Raw genomic sequence first — 20,892 nt, 5'->3', positions numbered from 1 at the left:
GAAAACGAAAAAACGTTGGGAAAGTGAGATGCAAGGATAGATCAAACAAGGCCTGGGCCACCAATAACATGCGATCTCAGAGCAGCACTATACACGCTGCATCATCGCCATCTGGCACCAAACAAAGGCGCCCAGCCACTATCATTGTTTGCCCTTCAAACACATATCGACTATTTACGCCAACTCGTCACCTGGAGCGAGGAATGTGGTGGAGTGGACACATCCAAACTGAAGCTGCGAAGTCCTCCATTGCTCCAACAAAGAAGTTGTCCTGGTAGCAAGCCGCTTACCTGCTTTAGTTCTGATTGTCGGTAGCGGCACTTAGGCATCAGATCCTTAATAGCTGCATTGGAGTTTGAGTTTCCGTCTCGGTTAGACGGTTTTGCCTGTTCTTTGAAAGGTACTTTTGTTTCCTACTACTGACAATCTCCCAATGAGAAAGGTTTCTTGGCTCTCAGTGAGCCAAGTCATGCGGTTGTTGGTCTTCGACCCCTGCTCAGTGGTAGCAAGCTATTGCAGACGAGGCGACCAGTCCCGGCCTCCTGGGGCTCAAGGACTGGATACTGCAGAAGACACAGCAGCACCGTCAAATCCCGATGCCAAGCTCTTCGGGGAATTGGGCTAGACTGACAATGTTCCGATCTGAAGACGCAGATAGCGAAGTGAAAAAGATAGAAGCAGAGGGAAGATGTGATCTGGATTAGAAATATACCAGAAGTAGTTGTCATGGAGACTTATCATGTGTTCGTTACAAATGGCCGATGATCATATTTAGCGTTAGCGGTTAACATGGCTAGAAGCTTTTGGTGCTTGGGTTATGGGAGGGACTAAGGCAAGGTCCCTTGCAAGTTGCAAGTTGCAACAGAGGGTATCATAAAGTTACTTCCCATCCTAGATGAAGAATAGGTGATCATCGGCTGCAGAAGTAAAAAGTTCAAATATCATGAACATAATAGATATATCATCGACCGCAGATTGTCCAATACTATGATGTTACTATTCTTGAGCTGTCACTACCTACCTACAATACCCACCTGATCCACCTGACCTGGGTACCTTATCTGCCTGGGTTTATCAGCGTATCGTGATCACTGCCTGTACCGTTACAACTCCTGTTTCCCTTACCGCCTTTCTCCGGCTTCCCGTTTATCGCGGCTCTCGTTTCTCTTGAGCCTTGTCATACATTTCAATTGCCCTGGCAAAAGACTCGGATGGACATCTAGGTAGATTAATCCCTTGCTGAAGATAAAATCAACCAGTAGAAGGGCCTCTTCATTTGCTCTGTTATCTCCAACGTTCAGCCTGTTGTGGCACTCGTCAGCCTGACCGACCTCTGGGACCATCGAGTCACAGGGTGTGCGTCACAGACCCTCTGTTCCCGTACGCTTGATCTCCTGTGCCTCACTGGGTCTTGCTTCCACTTCCTCGTCCGCTATCTCTTCTCTATCTCTCAGACTTCAGGACATCATATTCTCTCTCGTCCATCCATCCAATTGCTGCTCATCTATACTTTAAGTGACCATGATCCCTTAATCTATAGAGGTTTCTCACAAAGTGAGAACGCCACACTTCCCCAGCAAGAGAGTCACCGATGCGGAGAAGCTCCCAAGGTTGTCTAGACTGTATCCTCCGACTGCTCCAACATCCTGTTGCCTGAGCACCGCAAACAATGCTATCGATGATCACTATTAAATTTAAATCAGTGCCTGTCACTTAGCACCTCACTTGATCTTGTCCTTTTTCATCCAGTCTTTCTCATTTTCGTCCGCGCAGCTCTCTTTGATTGTTAGCATGGCCTTTTGTGCTGGACCCGTCACCTTTCCATTTCCTTGTTGAATAATATAGTCATATTAGTGAACTTCACATTGGCACAACTACCTCAGGGCTGTGCTGCACACAGGAGGATATCAAGTCAAGTTGTTGCGTAATGCATCAACATCCTCGCTCGCCGGCGCCTGCAGCGCCAACCTCTTCAACGAGGTCAAATCGTTCAACAGATCACAGAGAGCTGGACACAGGCCCGAGCTCCCCGGCTTCAGATGTCAGGATGCATAATGGCCGGGGCTTGGGGATTGAAACCGGGACTGAACCATCTGAGCAGGTACAGCGAAACACACAACCTGCAAAGGAAGCAGTGGCAAAGCTCAATCAGATTATAACGGTAAGCTCCCGATTCTTCAAGATGATTGTATTCCGTGTTGGGAAGACTAATTTAATTGGGCGCTTTTCACTAGAACTATCACACGAAAGCTGCGCTCATTATCTTACATTCGAGAGTCGATCTCCCGCCTTCGTTCAATAAGGGATCTGATACTCCAAGGGTGAATCGCTGGGTATGTTGGTCTTCGACCATTGTGAATGCACTTCGCTTGTTTGTCGTGCGAGTTATTCATTGCAACTCTCGAAGCTTGAGCTAATGGCTGTGCCTCAATCTAGTTCAATGTCGAAATCGAAGATACAGATATTCTCCGGGAGCAACTGCGGATATGGAGAACATGTGATGCAACAGAAAATCGACCGTCGCCGTTGATTATCGAGACATACTTGGAGACGAAGGGACTCACAAACAGTCAGAGCCTCGTGATCCTGGATGAGAATGGAAAGAGATGGGATGTCCTAGAAGCCCTTGCTGCTTCTGGTCAGGCGAGTCCTGTAAGACCACTGCAGTCGAACTCTGACGATGTCATTCTTGAGCGTTGGAGAGTCGAATTGGGTACTGCATCCTCCAAACCACCCGCCGACCTCGGCTCTATCCTTCCGACCGTATACAAGAAAAGTATTGTCCTCTTCCGCTCTTTGTTCACCTATTCCAAATTTTTGCCCGCATGGAAGTTTGCAAAGCGCAATGGACGACTTCGCAGCAACCCGGCCTTACAGATCAGATATAGAATCCTAGACGGGCGCACGGGTTCGGATCGCCGCAAAGTCGACCACTTGACTGTTCCGCTGTACGAGGGCAACAACAAAGTGGTAGAAACGTATAGCTTTGGGGTTACGGACTCACCTGCAGGCCCTTTCTCGGTTGAGGTCACTTATCGAACCAACTGTGACTTCCGAGTGGATGATTCTGAGGCTCTATTGAGTTCACGCTTTATGGGAGCCGACGATGAAATATTTCGTCCTTCGTTTCCGTCAAGGGAAGTCAATAGAAGAGCCATCAATGCTGAACCGGGGTCGGCGCCGTTGGAGAAAAGGACCGTTGAGGAACCAGACCCCGGTCGTGCGTATGGAAGCTTATCAACCTTCCATCATGTAGGGCCTCCGACGGGTGCAAGCCCCATATCAGCTCTTCGGGCTGTAAGAGAATCCGTTACATCATCACCATCACCACCTCCTTCGGCTTCTCGGAGGCCTTTATCAGCTGCCAGAGCTGCACCAACCGGGCGCGCTGCTGTTCTCGCTGCCGAAGCCAGTCCTGGTACCCTTAGGCGGCCTTCTATCTCGTTCCAGCCATTCAAAGCGCCACCACTTTCTGCTTCACCCTCTCTCATTGATCCGCCCCTCGGGGCCTCTCCTCGCTCCCGGCCGATAATTAGTGCACCAAGCTCAGAGCCCAAACACATGCCTCCTCCATCAGTAGCAGCCTCTGGGCGTAAGACTGCGCAAGCGGCTTCAGAGAATGCGATTGCATCGTCCAACTCAGCGTCCCCAAGACCCGCTCCTATTGCGAGGTACAGCAGCGCCTTCAGCCACCGCCGTGGTAGACCTTCTTCAGGAGGAATAAACAAACTCGAGGATGACGCTTCCAGTGGTAAAGCAAGTGCAACATCGTCCGGCGCTCAGCCCGGCTCTGGGTTACTTGCGGAGGTCACTGGAACGAGCGCAGATTCTCTTCACGCAGATGATGAGAACATTTCCGAATTTTTGAAGATGCTCGACTTGCGGAAGGATTTGTTGAGTCCTTCGAATTCCTCCAACCTCGATGCCGTTGCTCGCAGGACGACGGTTACAAGTGCAGCCCTAACTCGATTTCAACGTCTGCGTGACTCAAATGCCGCTCTGTCAGACTCAATGTCATCGTCTCTGCTCCTGCAACGTTCATCCAATGCCTCGAGCAAGCAACTCTCAGGTGTGCCACCAATGGTAGCTGGAGCATCCGTTTCCACGGCCTCTTCACCTGGGAAGCCTATATCACCTCATACCCCACACACCCCGGCTATACCTTCTCGTCTAAGTTCAAACAGTATTGTCGATTACAATGATCCCGGACACAGCGACCGAAGACTCCTTCATGGAGAGCCCACCTCGCTGCCTGAGGATACCACGGGCGAAGAGGCATCCTTGGTGCATCGGCCTTCCACAGTTACTGCGATTGATATTCCGACATCTCCGCGCATCTTTCCGCCGACATATCGTCGCTCTAGCTCTGCCGCTCAGAACCGGCGTTCTGTCGTGGCTGATGAGGAGGAAATTTTTCCTTTCAATATGCGCAGTGTCAGTCTTGGTGCGGAGGAGAGAACCAACGTCAGTTTGAGCACGCTGCATCGGCGACATGAATACCAGAATGTCGCCACGAATCCTGAACAACAGCAGGAAAGCCAGCGTTCTTCGTCATCGTCGAACCAAGGCCCGACTGCGCTTCCGAGCCCGGCCAAGCGTGAAATCCGCTCACAGAGGGATGCAATTGTCTCTGGACAGACACCAGAATCATCCTCATCTGCTAATCACAACTTGTATCAACCGCGCTTAGGCCAGTTCCGTAGCCGAGGATCTTTTGGTGGCGCTCATTCCCTGAGCTCCGGCTCTAGCAGCTTAGCTCGTGGCGGTGGTATACCCACCTATCTCACTGAGCGCGACAATGACCGGGATGGCAACGCAAGCGGTAGCAATAGTGGTAACTCAACAACGGAAGACCGACGAGGATCTGGGCGACGTGTCAGTGCGGGCCGCAACTATCCACCACATTCGGCGCAGGTTGAAGAGGATGAGCCTTTGTTATTTGCCATGAGTGATTTCGGGGCTTCTAGAAGGAGCTTTGAAGAGGGCAGACAAGGCAATCATGGTGCTGACCCCGGTGGTTCGCGACGCGGCAGTGGCAGACGTGGTGCCGGCCTCCCAGGCTTCCACGTTTGGTCTTGATAAAACCAAGGGCACGCGGCTTCAATAAACGCTCAATGCGAGTTGCCGAACTTTTCTTGTCATGGAACACGTGAAAAGTCCACTGCCAGCGCTCTTTCTATGATACAATCAATGGTCCATAAGCGCTGCGCGCTTTCGATTGCATATTCAATTTCTACAACCCTCCTTCTTCCCTACTTCTCGCCATCATCCGTGAAGATGATGCTTCTTTTATCCTCCATCATCTTGATACGATTTCATTGATATGGCATCGCCGAATCGCATACTCCAAGTTCCTGGATTTAGTTTCGCGCATTGTTTCCTCTTTAAGTAATGAGCCTTCGATTTCTCTTTCCGCCACCCGGAGTAAGGCGGCTATCTCTATAGACTGAGCAAGACAGCAAGTGCAGCTTACTGAGGAAATAGAATGACTCTTGGGTTTTGTTTGCCTTTTTCTTTCCTCCCCCCCTTTTTCATGTTTTGAAAAGATTGATCTTTGCTTTTGAGGATAGTTTTCCTTTCCGTTTGGGCTTGCTACATTTCTTATCTCAGCCTGCAACTAGGCTTCTTATTCTCGTCCCAAGTTTGCTTTTGTCTCCTTAGCATGTCCATATATACTTTTGTATTTTGAGCAACATGGTTCAGATTGGGTGTGATTTTTGACTAGGCGGGCCTGGAAACAGTTTTGGAGTAGGAGTTCGATCTGACGATGACGCAGATAATGCAATGAAAGAAAGACTTTTCAATCAGACTGTTCTAAAGTGTGTCCCTTAAAGTATGCAGGAAAAGAGCGTCCTAAACCTATCTATAACGCCCCTCATACTCCTTTTGTTGGTGCTGGTATATGTACATGAAACTTCTTCAAAGCATGCGGAAATGAAAAACCCTTCTATAGCTCAACTTATTGCAGTCAGTTGCAGAAGTCGTGGGTTTAGAAGAATGGCTAAGATCCCTTGACCTAGTGCCGAAGGCGCCCCGAGGGCTCATACGGTGGCTTGGATGATGCCATTGACATAGTAGCCTATACAGCGCGCTAGCCTCTGTTGCCTAGAAAGCCCAAGCTGGGCTAACTGCCAGGAGAACGGTGCTGCTGGCGAGCATCTATAATATCCGGCCCGATACGAGGCGTGAGAATAGCAGCGAATCTTGATGGAGAACCTCAGATACGGTCCTTCATCACATCCTTCGGAAGGTGTTACCAGAAGCGCTGCGGCGTTCCTTAGACTTGTAATCACTGCTCGCAGGCGTATGCGCAGGCGCCTTGTTTTGCTTTGACTTGCCCTGCGGGGTGAAGGTGAATTCTCTTTCTCCGACCACGCCGCCACGACGCGCGGGTTTGGTCTTCGTGCGCATATTCTGGGCGCGTGAAAGGAATGACCGTTCGCGGGTGGAATGGCTCGTGATTGAGGAGGAGACGCGCATCTGGGGCGGGGGACGGTTAGTGCGCTTGTACGAGGATGTGGAGATCTTTCCGGAGCGAGGGGACCTGCTCCGGACGGGTCTTTCTGCTTCGCTTGCGGACGCGGAGTCGTCGTCGGAGCTGGAGCCGGGGACTTCGTCCACCTCTTCCTGTTCGACAGCGGTGAGGCCGCGTTCCTTGCGTTCCTTGCGTTCGGCGGGATCGGGAGCGGTGCTTGGGTTAAGGAGCTGGAATTCCCGTGAAGTTTCGTCGACGGCGAATTCCTCATCCTCGAACATCTTCGAGAAACGGCTGTCGCCCAAAAGACCGCCTGCCGGCTTCTCGGCTGCAGGAGCTTCAACCATGTCCTCGTCTCCGCCCTGTTGCAGGACGCGCTTCGCCTGGCGACGCTCGTTCTTCTCTTCGATAGCCATGAGTTTCTCTGCCAGTCTCTTGTTGACCTTGACGGCAGCCTTCTTCTTGCCTCTGATGCGAGACTCGCGTTCCTTGTCGATCTTCTCCTTGACTCTCTTCGCGCGCTCTTCCTCCCAGATGTATGGGTTTGTGATCAAACGAGCCTCCTCATACAAGCGTTGAGCAACGAAGTAACCATGCATATAAGGTCGAAGAAGGTTGGTCCGACCGATAAGATGATCCAGGTTCAAAGTCTTGAGCTGAGGAACAGTCAAGAACTTGTAGTTGTCGTAAATAGCGCCTGTCTGGCCCGTACTGAAAGCATTAGGATCGTTAGGATCTTCCGCCATCTCCTCAACGAGGTTGTCCAGGAATGAGCACCACCTGGGAGCTGGACCAAGTTGAGGTATGAAGAATGCATGCTGCTGTCGGCCTTCGTTGGCTGTCAAAAGCATTCCGCTGTCTTTGCACCAGGCGACTGAGTTGATATCGACGGCAGGCTCTACTGATGTCCAGGGCTTGCCATCACGGGGGTCCCAAACCTTGATAATCTTCTTGTCAGAAGAGAGAATTTTGGGCTCCATGGTCTGTTCGCGTGTGAATGTTGAGGGTTGGAGGAACTTTAGCGTGTGGACAGGGAAGCCATATCCTTGATCCTTCTTGAGCAGGGGTACTGGGGACCGAAGATCGTACAAATGTATCAGACCATTCGACGAACCGGTTGCGAATGTCAAACCTGAGCGATGGAACTCCAATGCCGTTATCTCAGATCGCGCGTCATCCAGACCGGCCTGATTAGGGGGTAATAGTACTCCTGCCCTGCCCTTGGCTCGTGGATCCCATAATTCTACCGTTCCCATCGAGGTACCGAAAGCGAGAAGGTTGTGGCTTTCCTCAGCAATAGCACCCGTATTCACTGCTCCTGTGTTGATACCTCCTTGTAACGTCCCACCGCCGGTCGATGTGAAATCGTCCCCACCAACATCTATCTCGAAACTCCGCATATAACGGCCCATCTCTAGATTGAGCCTGAAAACTTCTCCCATACCATCTTGATTAACACCAACAGCCGGCACTAGAACCTCGGTAGACTGCCTGTCGTAAACCAAATCGCGACCATATCTGGGAAGCCTTGTCCTGTAATGGCAGCCTGAGGGTGTGTGAAACTGGAGCGAACGATCGGATTGCAGATGGATCGACTTCGAATAATCAGAGGACAGAAGAAGGAACGTTGTATTGAGCGCATCTGTGTGCCGCGCCCAAGATAGAGACAGTTGGGGAAGGTAGTGAGTATGAATTTGAGGCTTGTAGGTTCCTTTACAAAACCATAGTCAGTTGCGAAGCTCATTTAAGACAATATAAGTTCACCAAGAAAAGCTGACCTGTGCTCATCACCCATTCGCCATCTTCGCTAACTCGAATACATTGACTAGCTTCTTCGAACTCGAAGTCCTGCAGCAGCTCTATGCGATTGGCATACTCCGGGTCATTTTTCAAACTGCGCTTTCGCCGTCTTGCAAGCCATTCGGGAAGTGGTCGAGCGGTATTTGACCCCGAAATGGTATACACTGGAACCTCAGATTGATTTGAGAGCTTCATATTTGCTCAGTAACTGCTCCAGCGATCGAGAGGACACTGAGGTTGCTGCGACCACCACAGCGAAAATTGTTGATGCTCTCCGAATATATCGCTCACTAACAACGGGCACTGATAAAAGAAAAAAAGTTGGGTGGAGACAACGATAGCTGGGCACACGTGACATTGCGGACGCAGATCACACTTGATTGGTCGAGGCGGCCCGAGCCAAACTCCGTCGGGTCTCGATGGCATCGGACGGAGCTGTCTGGATAAATGGGCCCTGTCTCGTTTGTCGACATTATTACTACAGATGATGTATCATCATTATTATTATTGATCATGAGATGATTTCGAACGTTTTTGCTTGATAAGGATACCTTCGCTTTTGATGCCATTAATAGAATCTCTTGCCGACCCCTTTCCGGTACACTTATGCCTTGTGAAGCAATGGCATCAGAAAGCTGGTCTGTTTGCTGATTTCTGTGATATGATCCATGTGCTATGGGTTGCTCATTTATTCATGATTTTCTGCCCTAATCTCTCTGGAAATGATTCCAAATCCAGCAACGGATGTTTCCTTGGCCACTTATAAGAGAAGCCATTACGACTAAATCATGGATTTTCCCGGAGGGTCCATCACAAACATTCGCCTCATTGTACGCACACCTTGCAGTTGACGTACGGACAACTTGCTAATATAGCCTTGCAGGATGGGTTCTCCAACATATACTGGAGAATCTATACGGAAGAGCCCAACATCGCCACGTTATCGGGCGATTCGCCAACTAATGGCTTCACTATCCTTAAGCATCTAAGTCGCCTCAAGGACCTCGAACTTCGACTGAGGAACCTTGATTGCCTAGTATCAAGCTATCCTAGACGGCTTGGCCTATGGGTATTCTCTGCGACCCCAGATTTCGAGAGCCTAGGCCCGCTGTGCTCAAATGGGACGAGCGATGATCCAAGCAAGCTTTTCGTGGGTTCGGCTACCCTCAAAGGTTCGTTTCTTGGCTCACTCCTTTCTCCTTGTTCCCCTTACAAGCTTCTATGCTGATCCCTTGTTAGTCTCGGCTTCCGGAAGTGTGACTTCAAAGGAGCTGGTGAAGAACCTCTCTGCGGAACCAGTCAACGCAGCCACGAATTCACAAGGTGTGCAAAGACGTCAGAATGGCCCCAACCCAGCAAGACGAATGGATGGCCATGGTAGCTCAGCTGCGATTTACGCATCTTTTATTTCCGCTGTCACTGGTGCATTAAGCCTACAGTTGATTCGATGCAACAATGCCATTCCCCTCGGATCACGGACCTTGTTCACTGTCGTTGCAGAAGATTACTATGACAACCCCAGAATTGATAATGATAACCCTGCTGCAGTCCCCTCCCTTACTACCTTACAAATTCAGCTCACATCGGTCGGAAAGTTGACTGTATCCTTGCAGACGATTTCCCAACCTGGCATTTTGCGACTCTGTGGGCCTTATGATACCTCTGTAGGGGTTCACAATGCCCGCCCAGGGTGCGATTTATGGCTATCCCCGAGCGGATCAATTGCAAGGCTGGTCGCAACCCATTCAGATTTTCAGAATGCTTCTTCTGGACACACAATGGCCAATCCTCCAAGCACGTCAAATCTCGAGGAATGGAAAGCACTTGTGATAGAGTGGCTCGGGAATTATGGTTTGCCGCTGATCTCCTCTGAAGATGAACCCTGGGTTGAAGTTGAAGTCTGGGAACCCTTTTACTCAAGGTTAGCTGGGGAGACCTGGCGACAAAACGAAGAAGGCGCCTCTGTACTTCCTCTGAAGCGAATTCTGTGGCCGGCCAGGTACTGCTTCACAAGAAAGAAACCAACGTCTTTGGACCCATTTCTCGGAATTGATGCTACTTTTCCCGTCATCGACGAACCATTGGGATTTGCAGAGAAATGGTTCGGGATGGGTCAACTGGAGCACGGGGAGACAGAGTCAAAGCCCGCGTCCCGTCCCGAGCCAGAAACAAAAGACCAAGGAACCCCTCTATCCAGATCAGACCTTCCAGAAGGCATAGAGAGCCTTTCCAGAGCTGCAGAGTACCCTGACCTTCAGGCTTCAAGTCTGGTGTATCCGACCCCGCCAGACGGAGCTTTCCCTGTGGGACCGAATGCACCACCTGCCTCGGACGCCGCGGCTGAAGATCTAGATTCTAGACATCTCATGAATCGGACCTTGGCCAAAGTAAAAACTAAGGAAGGGGCACCCGCCAGAGAGCGCTCCGATCATGATGTGCTTATGGGTTTTGGTCCATCTCTTGGACTCATTGTTGGATCCGGACTATATGACACTAATGATGATGATGATCTTTTCGGGGAAATGAGCCACAGAGACTTTGGATCCAAAGGGATTACTGACGCCGACTTCAGCTTCTTTGATGACCCAGAGTTCAACCATTCAAGCGGAGATGTGAACGAAATGGATGTTGGTGCTCAAGAAACATCTAAAATTGCTATTGATGCCGAGGAGTCGAAACCACAACCTCTCTCTTTTGAACAACCTTTAACCGATAATCTCCCCGGACAAAGAGACATGACAGAGCAGGTCGACGCAACTCTCGCCCGCCCGGAAGAGAAAATATCAAATTCTCAGCCTGCAGATATCCCTTTGTCCAACAGCATGCACATATCTTCGCCTATCAATGAAGATAACCAAACAATCAGCCCCCCGCTCAGTCCTATCGAGGTAAAGAAAACGCTTTTTGCTGAGCCAAGCGAAGACAGCCAATTGTCTGTCAAAAAAGGGCACTTGCAGGGCCATTACAACCCTGTTACTTTCAAGGAGAATATACTGAACTGGGACCAGAAGTATGGAGCAGAAGGCAAATTTAGGGTCACTGGCGCCGTGGTGAACAATCATACGGTCCCCAGCAGTACTACTGGTGATATCCCAACGATCGGCCTTCCCCGCCGCAATGCGCGAACAAAGAATTCTCAGGGCCCTGCAAGGAGTATCGATAAACCCAGAAGTCCAGCAAGTGATTTGGATCAACCTATACCTTCGGACTCCGATTTCGACTCGACTAGCGACACGAGTGATGACACTGATGGGAACCATTCGACCAGCGATGCGTCTGTTGCCACATTCGTTACTCGCAAAAGAAAGCGTGCTCGGTCTTATTCGGGGAGTTCGCTGAACCTACCGCAGGAGAAGCCTTTGGCGAGATCTGAACAGTCGATCGCTACCTCCAGGACCGACGATCTAGTTTTCTTGGGCAATTTCCTTTCCACCTTTTCCGATTGGTCTATGACAGGTTATTTCTCCGCGACTCAAAAGCAGCTTGCCCCTGTGCTCGTCCGCAAGGATGTTCAAATTCAGGTTGCCCAGCTCTTGGTCGATCAAGTCACGCAGTCCTGCCTTGATCATAAGGTCGATGGCATCTTGGGCGTCTCAGAATTTGAGAGTAAAGCATACTCTCTGCGAACATTTCTCGAGGATACAGCCTTCATGGGTGAGATTGAGAGACTTGACTTGAACGGCTTCGTGTCACTGCAGGAGAACAGTGGCCTTTCTCCTTCGTCAACAGCTGCCATGTCTCGTCAGTCATCCCAGCGCAAGGAAAACGGAAAAAGTTCGATGTCGAAGCTCGCCCCGCCGCATTTGCGTATTCGTCGCGGTAAAGATTACCTGGAAGTTCTGCCACCCGCAATTTCATTTTGGGAGACTTTCGGCTTGGAACCTGCCTACGGGTCAAAGGACATCTCCGCTTATTGTATCCACCCTCATATTGCAGCTGAAGCGGCCAATGATTTTCTTGAGCGGCTAGGCCTGTTGTATTCGAGCTGCAACCTTGGTCAGCATACGCGAGCCAGCAGGTCAACTGGCTTCGACCGTGGGATGTGCTCTTGGAACATCGGCGCACCTGGCGAATTTAATTACCACCATATAATGCAATCACTGAAGTCGATATGCGACAAGCTAGGTATGTGAAGGGCTAAACCGAAATTGATTCACGGTCTAATCCCCTTTAGTGACGGCTCTTTTGAAAAGCCCGCCGACAAAGGATACTGTTGTCTACATAATCAATCCATTCAGCCACGCTGCAGCCCTAGCGGACATTTGCTCCGCTTTCTGGGGCCTGTTTCAGAAATATATCGAAGAAGTTGAAAAGCAGCAAGCTGGCCAAGCAAATGAGCTCGTCTTACAGATTGTCCCATTCCATTTCATCATGTCGACTGAATCTCTAGTCGTGCCACCGCAAGCTCAATATTTAAGCTTGGCCCTAGAGGTCTATAGTCGGTGTCCACCGAAAAGTTTGCAGCCCTGTCTGCTTAACTGTGCTCCGCCAATGCTGATCGCAGAGCCGGTCCCGAAGACCATTAATTTCAAGCTTGCGCCGGACAGATCATCGCCCCTTCAGGAAGCGAAAAGTCTGCACATTGCATACTCAAGAAGTTATGATCAACGCTGGGTATCCGTATCGTGGACCGATAACACAGGTACTTTACAGCGAACCATGTCTTACTGCATGCGCTTCCAGAACTCAAACGCCGCCAGAAATATTCTGGAAGTACGAAACGAGATCTGGGCAGCAACTAAAATCATCATGGAGAAGACTCAGGCGCGATGGAAAATCATCATCGTCAACACTGAACCCGTGGACCAAGATGAAGTCGATAGTAAGTTTCTGACCGTTTTCATAGCGCCGACGCGGGCGTCGCTAACTTTCTTCAGCGTGGACGAGCTTGGTTGAGCAATATAATATGACGAAGCCGTTCCTTTCAGACTTGACTATCCTCTATGCGAATACCACACCTGATCTCTACCTTGAACCTCCACCTCAGCCATTACCCATGAGTGTCTTCAATCCCCAGATCTCATCTACGCCTGTAGCGACACCTAATCCTAGTGGGAATGCTTTTTCGCCGGAACAATCTGGTACTGCACCGACTCCCCCAAGCGGTGGAAATGCCCCTACACCTACGGAAATTCCGCCTGACGCCGAGTCTGAGTGTCTGCTTACAGACACCTGCGACGAATCATGGGGAGTCATACTTTCACATTGTGTGAACAGTTCGCCACATCTAACGGATTATCGTCCTGCGTTGGCAAGCGGGTATCTTCTTCGCCGTAAGGGTCCGACTGACGCCGACGGCGCATTTGCAATGAACGTGAACCTAATCTACTCGCAAAAATCTGCTTCCTCATATGAAAATCTTCTCAGAGATATAATCGCCAGGTATCGCGACCTCGCCACTCTCGCACGAGCCAGAGGTACGCGAACTGTGCAGCAAAATACCTTTCCATGGCATATTGCAACAGCGGTTAGGGCGCAGGAACTATTGAGCTACGTTCTGTGAGACTATTGGTCGAATATTTAGCGGCGCATCAGGGTATATAAACGGCGTTCAGGGCTTGTGTTTTGGCTGGCTTTTTCTCTGTACATGACTGATTCTCATGATGGCTCAGACAAGGCGGGATATACCACTGTGCGAGGTTTCCTTCTTTACTTGAATGACTTTCCTTTTTCCTAAATCTCTGTTTCTAGCACTTGAACACTTCGCTGTAAATACGTTGTCCTTGTTCTCTAACCGGTGAAAGAGGAGTTCAAATTTCGTTCTACCTTTATCCTCTTTGATCTCATGTTCGAGCCTACTGAGCATCTCCTCAGCCGTCTATTAGTGGCTCTGGCCATGTACACTAATAAGCTCTCCACTGACTCATTATCTATAAGATGAGCATAAAATATTAGGTTGATATGCGCGGCAAGACGCCGTATCGCAAAGATATATATCTTCTGGGTAGAGAGGAATTTCCCGCTCTCGAAGACACACATTTGATCGCCATTTTCGACAAATCCGAATAATTTGACCTACTTGCAAGGAACAAATTAAAAATCAGTGAAAATCCTGCTCCATTTGTTGGCTCATCTGAGTGTCGGACTTCTGAGTCGATGCAAGGTATGGATACAGAGAGCCGATAAGGTCACCTGATTCTTATCGCATCACGGACTATTTCGAAAATTTTGAGAGTTTCAAGCTCAAAGGCAATACAATCGATTCGTGTGATTTGATCATTCTCATCCTAAAAAAGGCCGCAATATCACCGGCCTGTGTCGCTCTTTCTGCTTAAACCGAATCACGCCAAGAAATATCCAGATCCCCTCTCGAATCGCTTCTTCAGACTACGAACACGATCAGTTTCCCCGCCGCACGAAATCCCACCATCAACAATCGAGAACGCAGTTCCCACAAACAAGGAACAACTACAAACGCAGCCGCAAGGTCGGTTCGCCCTCACTACAACCCACAATGGCCCAACCAACGTCCTCATTGAACCTGAGCCAAACCGAGCAGCCCACCACCGCCGCCTTCTACCTCGATCTGGGCATCACCCTCACAATCAACAACTGGCCAGCGCTGACCTTGGCCGTACAATCGAACTGGGGCGGCCCAACATCGTCCGACAAGCGCGACTGGCTCTGCGGTGCCATATCGGACATGATCAATGAGCGGCCCGAGACGGACGCTCTGGATTTGGAGGACGTTCTGATCCAGGTGATGAACGATGAATTCGATGTTGTGGTAGATGATGAGAGTGCGGCGCCTGTTGCGGCGCAGATCATGGCGATCCGGGAGCAGACGGCGAGGGGGGAGTTTGGCTTTGTGCAGGAGCTGTGGGAGGCGTGGCAGAAGAAAGGCCAGCAGAAGGGGAATAATGTGGCGGCGGCGTTTAAGCGGGTTGAGGCTGAGGACGATGAGGACACCGATGATGAGGAGGATGAGGATGAGGACGACGAGGATGTCGATATGGGTGAGGCTCCTGCTTTGGTACGAGCGCCTAGGGAGAGGATTGAGCCTGAAGTTGACGAGGACGGTTTTACTAAGGTCGTTGGGAAGAAGAGGAGGTGATTCAATTTACGTTGTTGATACGCTTGGTCTTTTGTAGATTTGCAGTACAATGTCCTAGGATAGACATCGGGCATGAGTTGACATTACGACTTACGACACCTACTCAGTAGATGAGAGATAGCTGGAGATAATATAAGATTCCAATCACTTTTATCATCTCCAATGGTCTCAGAGAGCAATAAGTTCTATACGAAAATGACAAGAAGAAAGATTCATCATCATCAACCGAGGTAGGGCACCATAGGGATATCAACAGCAAGCCTCCGCCTTCCTATCTCTTGGTTCTCGAGCCAAGAAAGGTCGTGCACTACCCTACGCTCGAAGAAATCTGGCTTGGAGAAAGTCGGGGTATTCGAGATTTGTGCATTTAGTTGTCTTCGTTAAGGATGAGTTTGGTAATCATACCAATGGCAATGGTTTGTCCCTAGCATAAATGTTAGTGATGTGGCCCAAGGATAAAAGGTGGAAAACACCGCTTACCTGGTCTCTCAGAGTGAAACGTCCCATTTGGCTGTAATCCTCGAAACGTTCAACACAAACGGCACCTGCGCTGCTGATGACTTCAAGACGAGCGATAATGGTCTGACCCTTGCTAGCGAATGGTGGTGGGCGCTTGCTCTTGCGCCCTGTGCCGGGCTCGCACTTATGAAGGAGTGCTGCAAACGTGACTTCTTCAACGGCCGAATGGACGTGCATGACACAGTTGTAACCAGCGCTAAGGATGTTCTTGAGCTCAAGGATACGGATCTTAGCCTCAAAAGCGGAAACGCAGTGCACTAGTCGCTTGGGAGAGCAAAGCACAAATCCAGGGAGGAGGTCTTCTTCTTCCACGCCTCTGAGACGCATACGGACTTGATCACCACAGGTTCCAGTGGCAATTTCGTCCTCAGTCTCACCATAGAGAGCAGCAATTTCGACCTTAGTGCGATTAGGCATCATGATGCAGGTGGCGTTCTTCTTGATAACACCAGCTTCGATACGACCCTCAACCATCGTTCCCATATCACGGTACTTCGTGCTCACGGGCATCATGAAGGGGGCGTTAATGTTGCGTTCGGGAGTCTTCATTTCAGCAAGGTACTCCAGGAGAGATGGTCCATCGTACCATGGCGCAAGTTCCTTGGGGACACGATCCTTAATACCCGTAGTCTGCTGGGCGGAAATGGGCATGAAGGTAAGATCGTCCTTCTTGTAACCGAGAGCCTCCAAGAACTTGGAGACCTTAACTGTACACTCATCGAAACGAGCCTTGCTCCATTCGACAGTCGGGTCATCCATCTTGTTGACGGCAACAATCAGCTTCTTGACACCAGTGTTTCGGGCCAGCAGAGCGTGCTCGCGGGTCTGGCCACCCTTCTCGAAACCTGTCTCGTATTCACCCTTACGAGCAGAGATGACAAGCACACCAACATCGGCTTGAGAGGCACCACCAATCATGTGGTGGACGTAGGATTTGTGACCAGGAGCATCGAGGATGGAGAAGTGTCTCTCCACGGGACCGTCGGGAGACTGCACAGTGAGCTTGAAGTGGGCACGGCCGACCTCGACAGTCTTTCCCTTAGCTCGTTCTTCGTTGGTCAAATCAAGAGCCCATGAAAGATACCAGGTCTCTCGACCAGCCTCCTTTGCATCCCTCTTGTATTTCTCCAGTGTCCGCTCATCGACGTTGCCAGTAACGTAGAGAATGGATCCGCCGAGGGTAGACTTTCCAGCATCGACGTGTCCAATGAAAACAATGTTAACGTGCTCCTTCTTCTCACCATAAATTTCCTTCAAGGTATCTTCGTCCACATCTGCCTGCTGCTCCAAGGCAACAGCATTGGCATCCCGACCAGTCTTGCCGCCTTCACCCCGAGATGGGCTGGATCTGCCGGGGCTCGACCGTCCGGAAGCACTAGGGGTAGGGGACGATTTGCCACTGGCAGCTGCCTTTTGATCTGCCTTCTTTTCTGTCTTCTCAATAGCCTTAGAAGCCGTCACCTTGGCGGCCGCATCGGCAGCGGCAGATCCCATAGTATCTCCTGGAGTCGTTGTGCCCGACGGGGTGTTCGACGCGGGAGAGGGAGTTCCAATGGAAAGCACCTTGGTTTTGGGGGCAGCAGAAGAGCTGCTAGCACCACCAATAGACAGAACTGGAGCGGCGGATGCGGTCGAGGCGGGCTTGGGAGCGGTTTGGGCAGGCTGAGCAGGAGCTGTAGGTGCTTGAGTAGCTACCGGTGCCGCTTGACGAGGCTGCTGAGTATATTGCTGCTGCTGCTGCTGCTGCTGCTGTTGGTTGTAGCCACCATACTGGTTGTTGTAGATCTGGTTATAGCCACCAGGTTGCTGGGCGTAGGCGCCATATTGACCATAGCCTTGCTGCTGCTGGTCGTAAGCGGGATAACCACCGTACTGGCCATACTGTGGGTATCCGCCGCCGTACTGCTGGTATGTTTGGCCGGGGACAAACGAAGCCGCACCAGGTTGGAAAGAGGCAGCCCCGGGTTGGAACGAGGGAGCTTGTGCCTGAGGGCGGTATTGTGCGCGGGCATTCAGGTTTACGCCCTCGGTCTGCTTCGAGAGCTCATCTTCCCAGGAATCGGGGGTCTGATTGGCCATCTTGGGATCTCGTGAGAAGGCAACCACAAGTAAGCTGGGAAGAGCGAGGGTTAGGTGAGGTTACAAGCACGACGCCGTCAAAGTGAGGGACGCTTTTTGGGAGTATTGATTTTGCACCCGATGACTCAGCATTGGTTCCCCACCTTGGCGCCTGTCACGTCTACTGCGTCTATGAGTTTGCACGGTTTGCACTGTTTGTTTCCGTCTTCTCCCCGCCAACATGGTGGGGTGTTCTCTTTCATAACAATCTGCTGAGGGAAAGTGACTCTTAGGCGAAATTATTTTTGCTGGAGACTAGAAATTGACAGAAATATCTGAGTTTCATGAAACATTCATGTGGTGGAGCCACGCTGGGTGGCTGTTATCGATAAGCCTTTGCCTTCAGGGGCCACACATCCCGGCTGACATCTAGATCGGCTTTCTTTTAGTTGTGCTTCATAGCGAATAAGAAGTTGAGAGGGGCAAATCCACCACGAGCACAGCTCCCTTTTGGCTGTCAAGCAAGATGGACGTCTTCCTGACCAGGGTATGCGCAACTTGTCCTTCGTTTGACAGAGTTCGATGTTGACATCATGGGTAGCTCACCCAGCAGGCAATGAACTATGCCATTCGGTATGGACTGAATCGTTCTTGAAGCGGACTGATAGACCATGTCCTGACTGTAACTCTTTAGCTCAGGGATAGCCATAACTGCCAACTATGCAATGCGACAATCAACTCGTCTGCTCAAGGTGAGCAGTAATACGCCCGGTGGCAGTCAATAGTATGATCGAAACTCATGTACTTTCCGTTCAGAATGTCGAGAACACTGAAGAGAGAGAGGAACTCCTCGCTCTGCAGCACAGGTTGCAAAGCAAAATCCAAGTCCGTCCTCTACTTCATGCGCTCCGTTCTTTGTACCTCATACTTATGTGGTGACCAGGTTATCTCGCCGGCCATTGATATGATTGAGTTGATGTATGCCAATTAGCTAAAGTCTGATTATAACCTACTAACTGCGGAGTTATTTCTAGTGCTGCAAGAGGCAACACATCTCTAGAATCTGCGGTTTCGCTCACGAAAACACTTCGATTGGATATGCAAGCACTCGGGCAGCGATTAGCAAACGCAGCTGCGTCCGAAGAATTGCTACGAAAAGGCGCAAAGTCTCCCAGAGACCGCTCACGTAATGATGCAGAGATCAAGCTCATCGTCAGAGACATCAAGAGACTTCTGACACGAATTGAGGATGCAGTGCCGTTGATGAACTTGGCCATTACCACATCGGGGGCCAGACTATCAACCAATCTTCCAGCGACGGTGTCGCCATCCAGGTTGTTGCAAGCCAGTACCTTTCTTACTGCTGGTGACACTCAGTATTGGATGTCTCCTGCGCAAGCTATCCAAATCGGCCCTACCTTTACCTTGTCGATATACATGCTCTTTGCGGGTCACGTTCGGCCCCAGGATGAAGAGGGCATTCGAGAAACCACGTGGAAGGAGGTCATTCACAAGGCACGCGTGAAGCTTCGGCGAGTGCCAATGGATCTTACATACAATACATCAGCTCCGACTTGGCGAGCTAAACTTCCGGCTGAGGCACGAATAGACGAATACCACTACCAAATGTTGATCATTGAAGATTTGGACGACGGAAGGGTGCACTCGTATGATGAGGATGAGCCACAGCCGGAACCCTACGAAGGAATCCGCCTAGCTGGGATGCGCGAAATTCTCCCGATACACCAGATATCGAAGATCTTCTACGCGGATACGAGCAAAGTCTTAAATATCAATACAGAAGGCGAAGTCAACAACCCGGTGCTGCTATTGAAAAGAGATATAAATGCTATCCCTCCACGGCGTATGCTCGAGCACGACGAAACAGATTCAGTTTATGCTCATGAAGAACAGGATGAAGAGGAAACTAACGAAATCCAGGCGCAGGTGGATGCTCAGTTGAATGGGTCGAATGCTAGAGATCCATTGAATCAAAGTTACAACGAGAACTCTATCCCAGAACACTGGCGCTTGCCGAAAGATCTGGATCCTGAATGGATAGCATTCGAAGTCTATAACGAAGATGAGTCTTCGGACACTGAGTCCGAAGCGGAGGCGCCAGATAGGGAGGACTCCGTAGATCCGCAGATGATGGCAAAGCTATCTCTTGATCCCAAGGACGACAGGTCCGGGCAAACAACCCCAACCTCTTCACAACCTGCCGCCACAACGACCGTCTCGAACCCCCTCTTCAACAACATCCGAACCTCCCTCTCCCTTCTCGAGACACTTCTCCGCTTGATGTCATTACAACAATTCCAGCAACAGTCCCACCTCTCTATTAGCGACGAACTTCTCAACTTTTTCCTCGAGGAATCATCCACTACTGGCGCCGGTGGTGACGAGCAACATCGCCAACGTCTCCGCGCAGACGCGAGACGCAGGGTTGGCTGGGATCCTTACGACGAAAGTCCTGTAAAACGAAGAGGCGAAGATTATCAGTATGGCTGGGCTTCTGATGGGCCTCCAGTCGGTTATTCTCGCGAGGGAAGCGAGTATCCCTACACACCCACTGAGCGGTATCCGGGATACCATTTGCGCTCCCGCGAAAATACGCCAGAAACGCCGCTGCAATCCCGGCGAGCAGGTTCAACTAGGCCTGATGTAAGGCGACAGAGTGCGATGCGGGGCTCCTCGGTCCTCGCCGATGAAGCGTCAAGTAGAGGTTCTCCTCTTTCCAGACGATCGACTCCAGTAGAAGATACTGGGCGCGGGGCTTGAGGAAAATCACGATTGATATTGACGAATATGAGGATGTCATGCAAATGTAGCGAATATAGAATGTTTAAAACATGTGCTCGTAAGGGCAGCGAATAGTTTTGTAGAATATCTTAATAGCTATGGACAACCCTTTCCGTGCCAATGGTGAAGCATACGAGATGCCCAGCTAATAGGGGAAGCAAGTAGAGTGATTGATATCAACAGA

General features: G+C 50.4%; 6 protein-coding genes across 6 annotated transcripts; 4 read left to right on the top strand and 2 right to left on the bottom strand.

Moving 5' to 3' along the window:
• Positions 1-1,927: 1,927 nt before the first annotated feature.
• Aspvir_001219 (putative autophagy protein Atg13) lies at positions 1,928-5,079 on the top strand (the record flags this gene model as incomplete). Its single annotated transcript, XM_043266347.1, has 3 exons — positions 1,928-2,161; positions 2,235-2,333; positions 2,437-5,079. The coding sequence occupies 3 exons, from the start codon at positions 1,928-1,930 to the stop codon at positions 5,077-5,079; spliced, it is 2,976 nt and encodes a 991-aa protein (XP_043122282.1).
• A 1,155-nt stretch (positions 5,080-6,234) lies between these two features.
• Positions 6,235-8,470, bottom strand: Aspvir_001218 (WD repeat NOL10/ENP2 family protein; the record flags this gene model as incomplete). Its single annotated transcript, XM_043266346.1, has 2 exons — positions 6,235-8,186; positions 8,254-8,470. The coding sequence occupies 2 exons, from the start codon at positions 8,468-8,470 to the stop codon at positions 6,235-6,237; spliced, it is 2,169 nt and encodes a 722-aa protein (XP_043122281.1).
• Positions 8,471-9,063: 593 nt separating this feature from the next.
• On the top strand, positions 9,064-13,778 carry Aspvir_001217 (uncharacterized protein; the record flags this gene model as incomplete). The annotated part of the gene is made up of 5 exons (XM_043266345.1): positions 9,064-9,105; positions 9,159-9,447; positions 9,515-12,400; positions 12,450-13,097; positions 13,153-13,778. The coding sequence occupies 5 exons, from the start codon at positions 9,064-9,066 to the stop codon at positions 13,776-13,778; spliced, it is 4,491 nt and encodes a 1,496-aa protein (XP_043122280.1).
• Positions 13,779-14,729: 951 nt separating this feature from the next.
• On the top strand, positions 14,730-15,329 carry Aspvir_001216 (pre-rRNA-processing TSR2 family protein; the record flags this gene model as incomplete). The annotated part of the gene is made up of 1 exon (XM_043266344.1): positions 14,730-15,329. One exon carries the CDS (start codon positions 14,730-14,732, stop codon positions 15,327-15,329), a length of 600 nt encoding a protein of 199 aa, XP_043122279.1.
• Positions 15,330-15,696: 367 nt separating this feature from the next.
• Positions 15,697-17,927, bottom strand: Aspvir_001215 (translation termination factor GTPase eRF3; the record flags this gene model as incomplete). Its single annotated transcript, XM_043266343.1, has 2 exons — positions 15,697-15,753; positions 15,810-17,927. The coding sequence occupies 2 exons, from the start codon at positions 17,925-17,927 to the stop codon at positions 15,697-15,699; spliced, it is 2,175 nt and encodes a 724-aa protein (XP_043122278.1).
• A 505-nt stretch (positions 17,928-18,432) lies between these two features.
• On the top strand, positions 18,433-20,687 carry Aspvir_001214 (RanGTP-binding protein; the record flags this gene model as incomplete). Its single annotated transcript, XM_043266342.1, has 6 exons — positions 18,433-18,453; positions 18,508-18,539; positions 18,601-18,658; positions 18,723-18,791; positions 18,850-18,884; positions 18,941-20,687. 6 exons carry the CDS (start codon positions 18,433-18,435, stop codon positions 20,685-20,687), a joined length of 1,962 nt encoding a protein of 653 aa, XP_043122277.1.
• Between the last annotated feature and the right edge of the window lie 205 nt (positions 20,688-20,892).

Source organism: Aspergillus viridinutans, assembly GCF_018404265.1.
Source record: "Aspergillus viridinutans IFM 47045 DNA, scaffold_1, whole genome shotgun sequence".
In the NCBI taxonomy this organism is placed as follows: domain Eukaryota; kingdom Fungi; phylum Ascomycota; class Eurotiomycetes; order Eurotiales; family Aspergillaceae; genus Aspergillus; species Aspergillus viridinutans.
The sequence above is the reverse complement of the archived record's forward strand: the minus strand, read 5'-3'. Positions and strand labels throughout refer to the sequence as shown.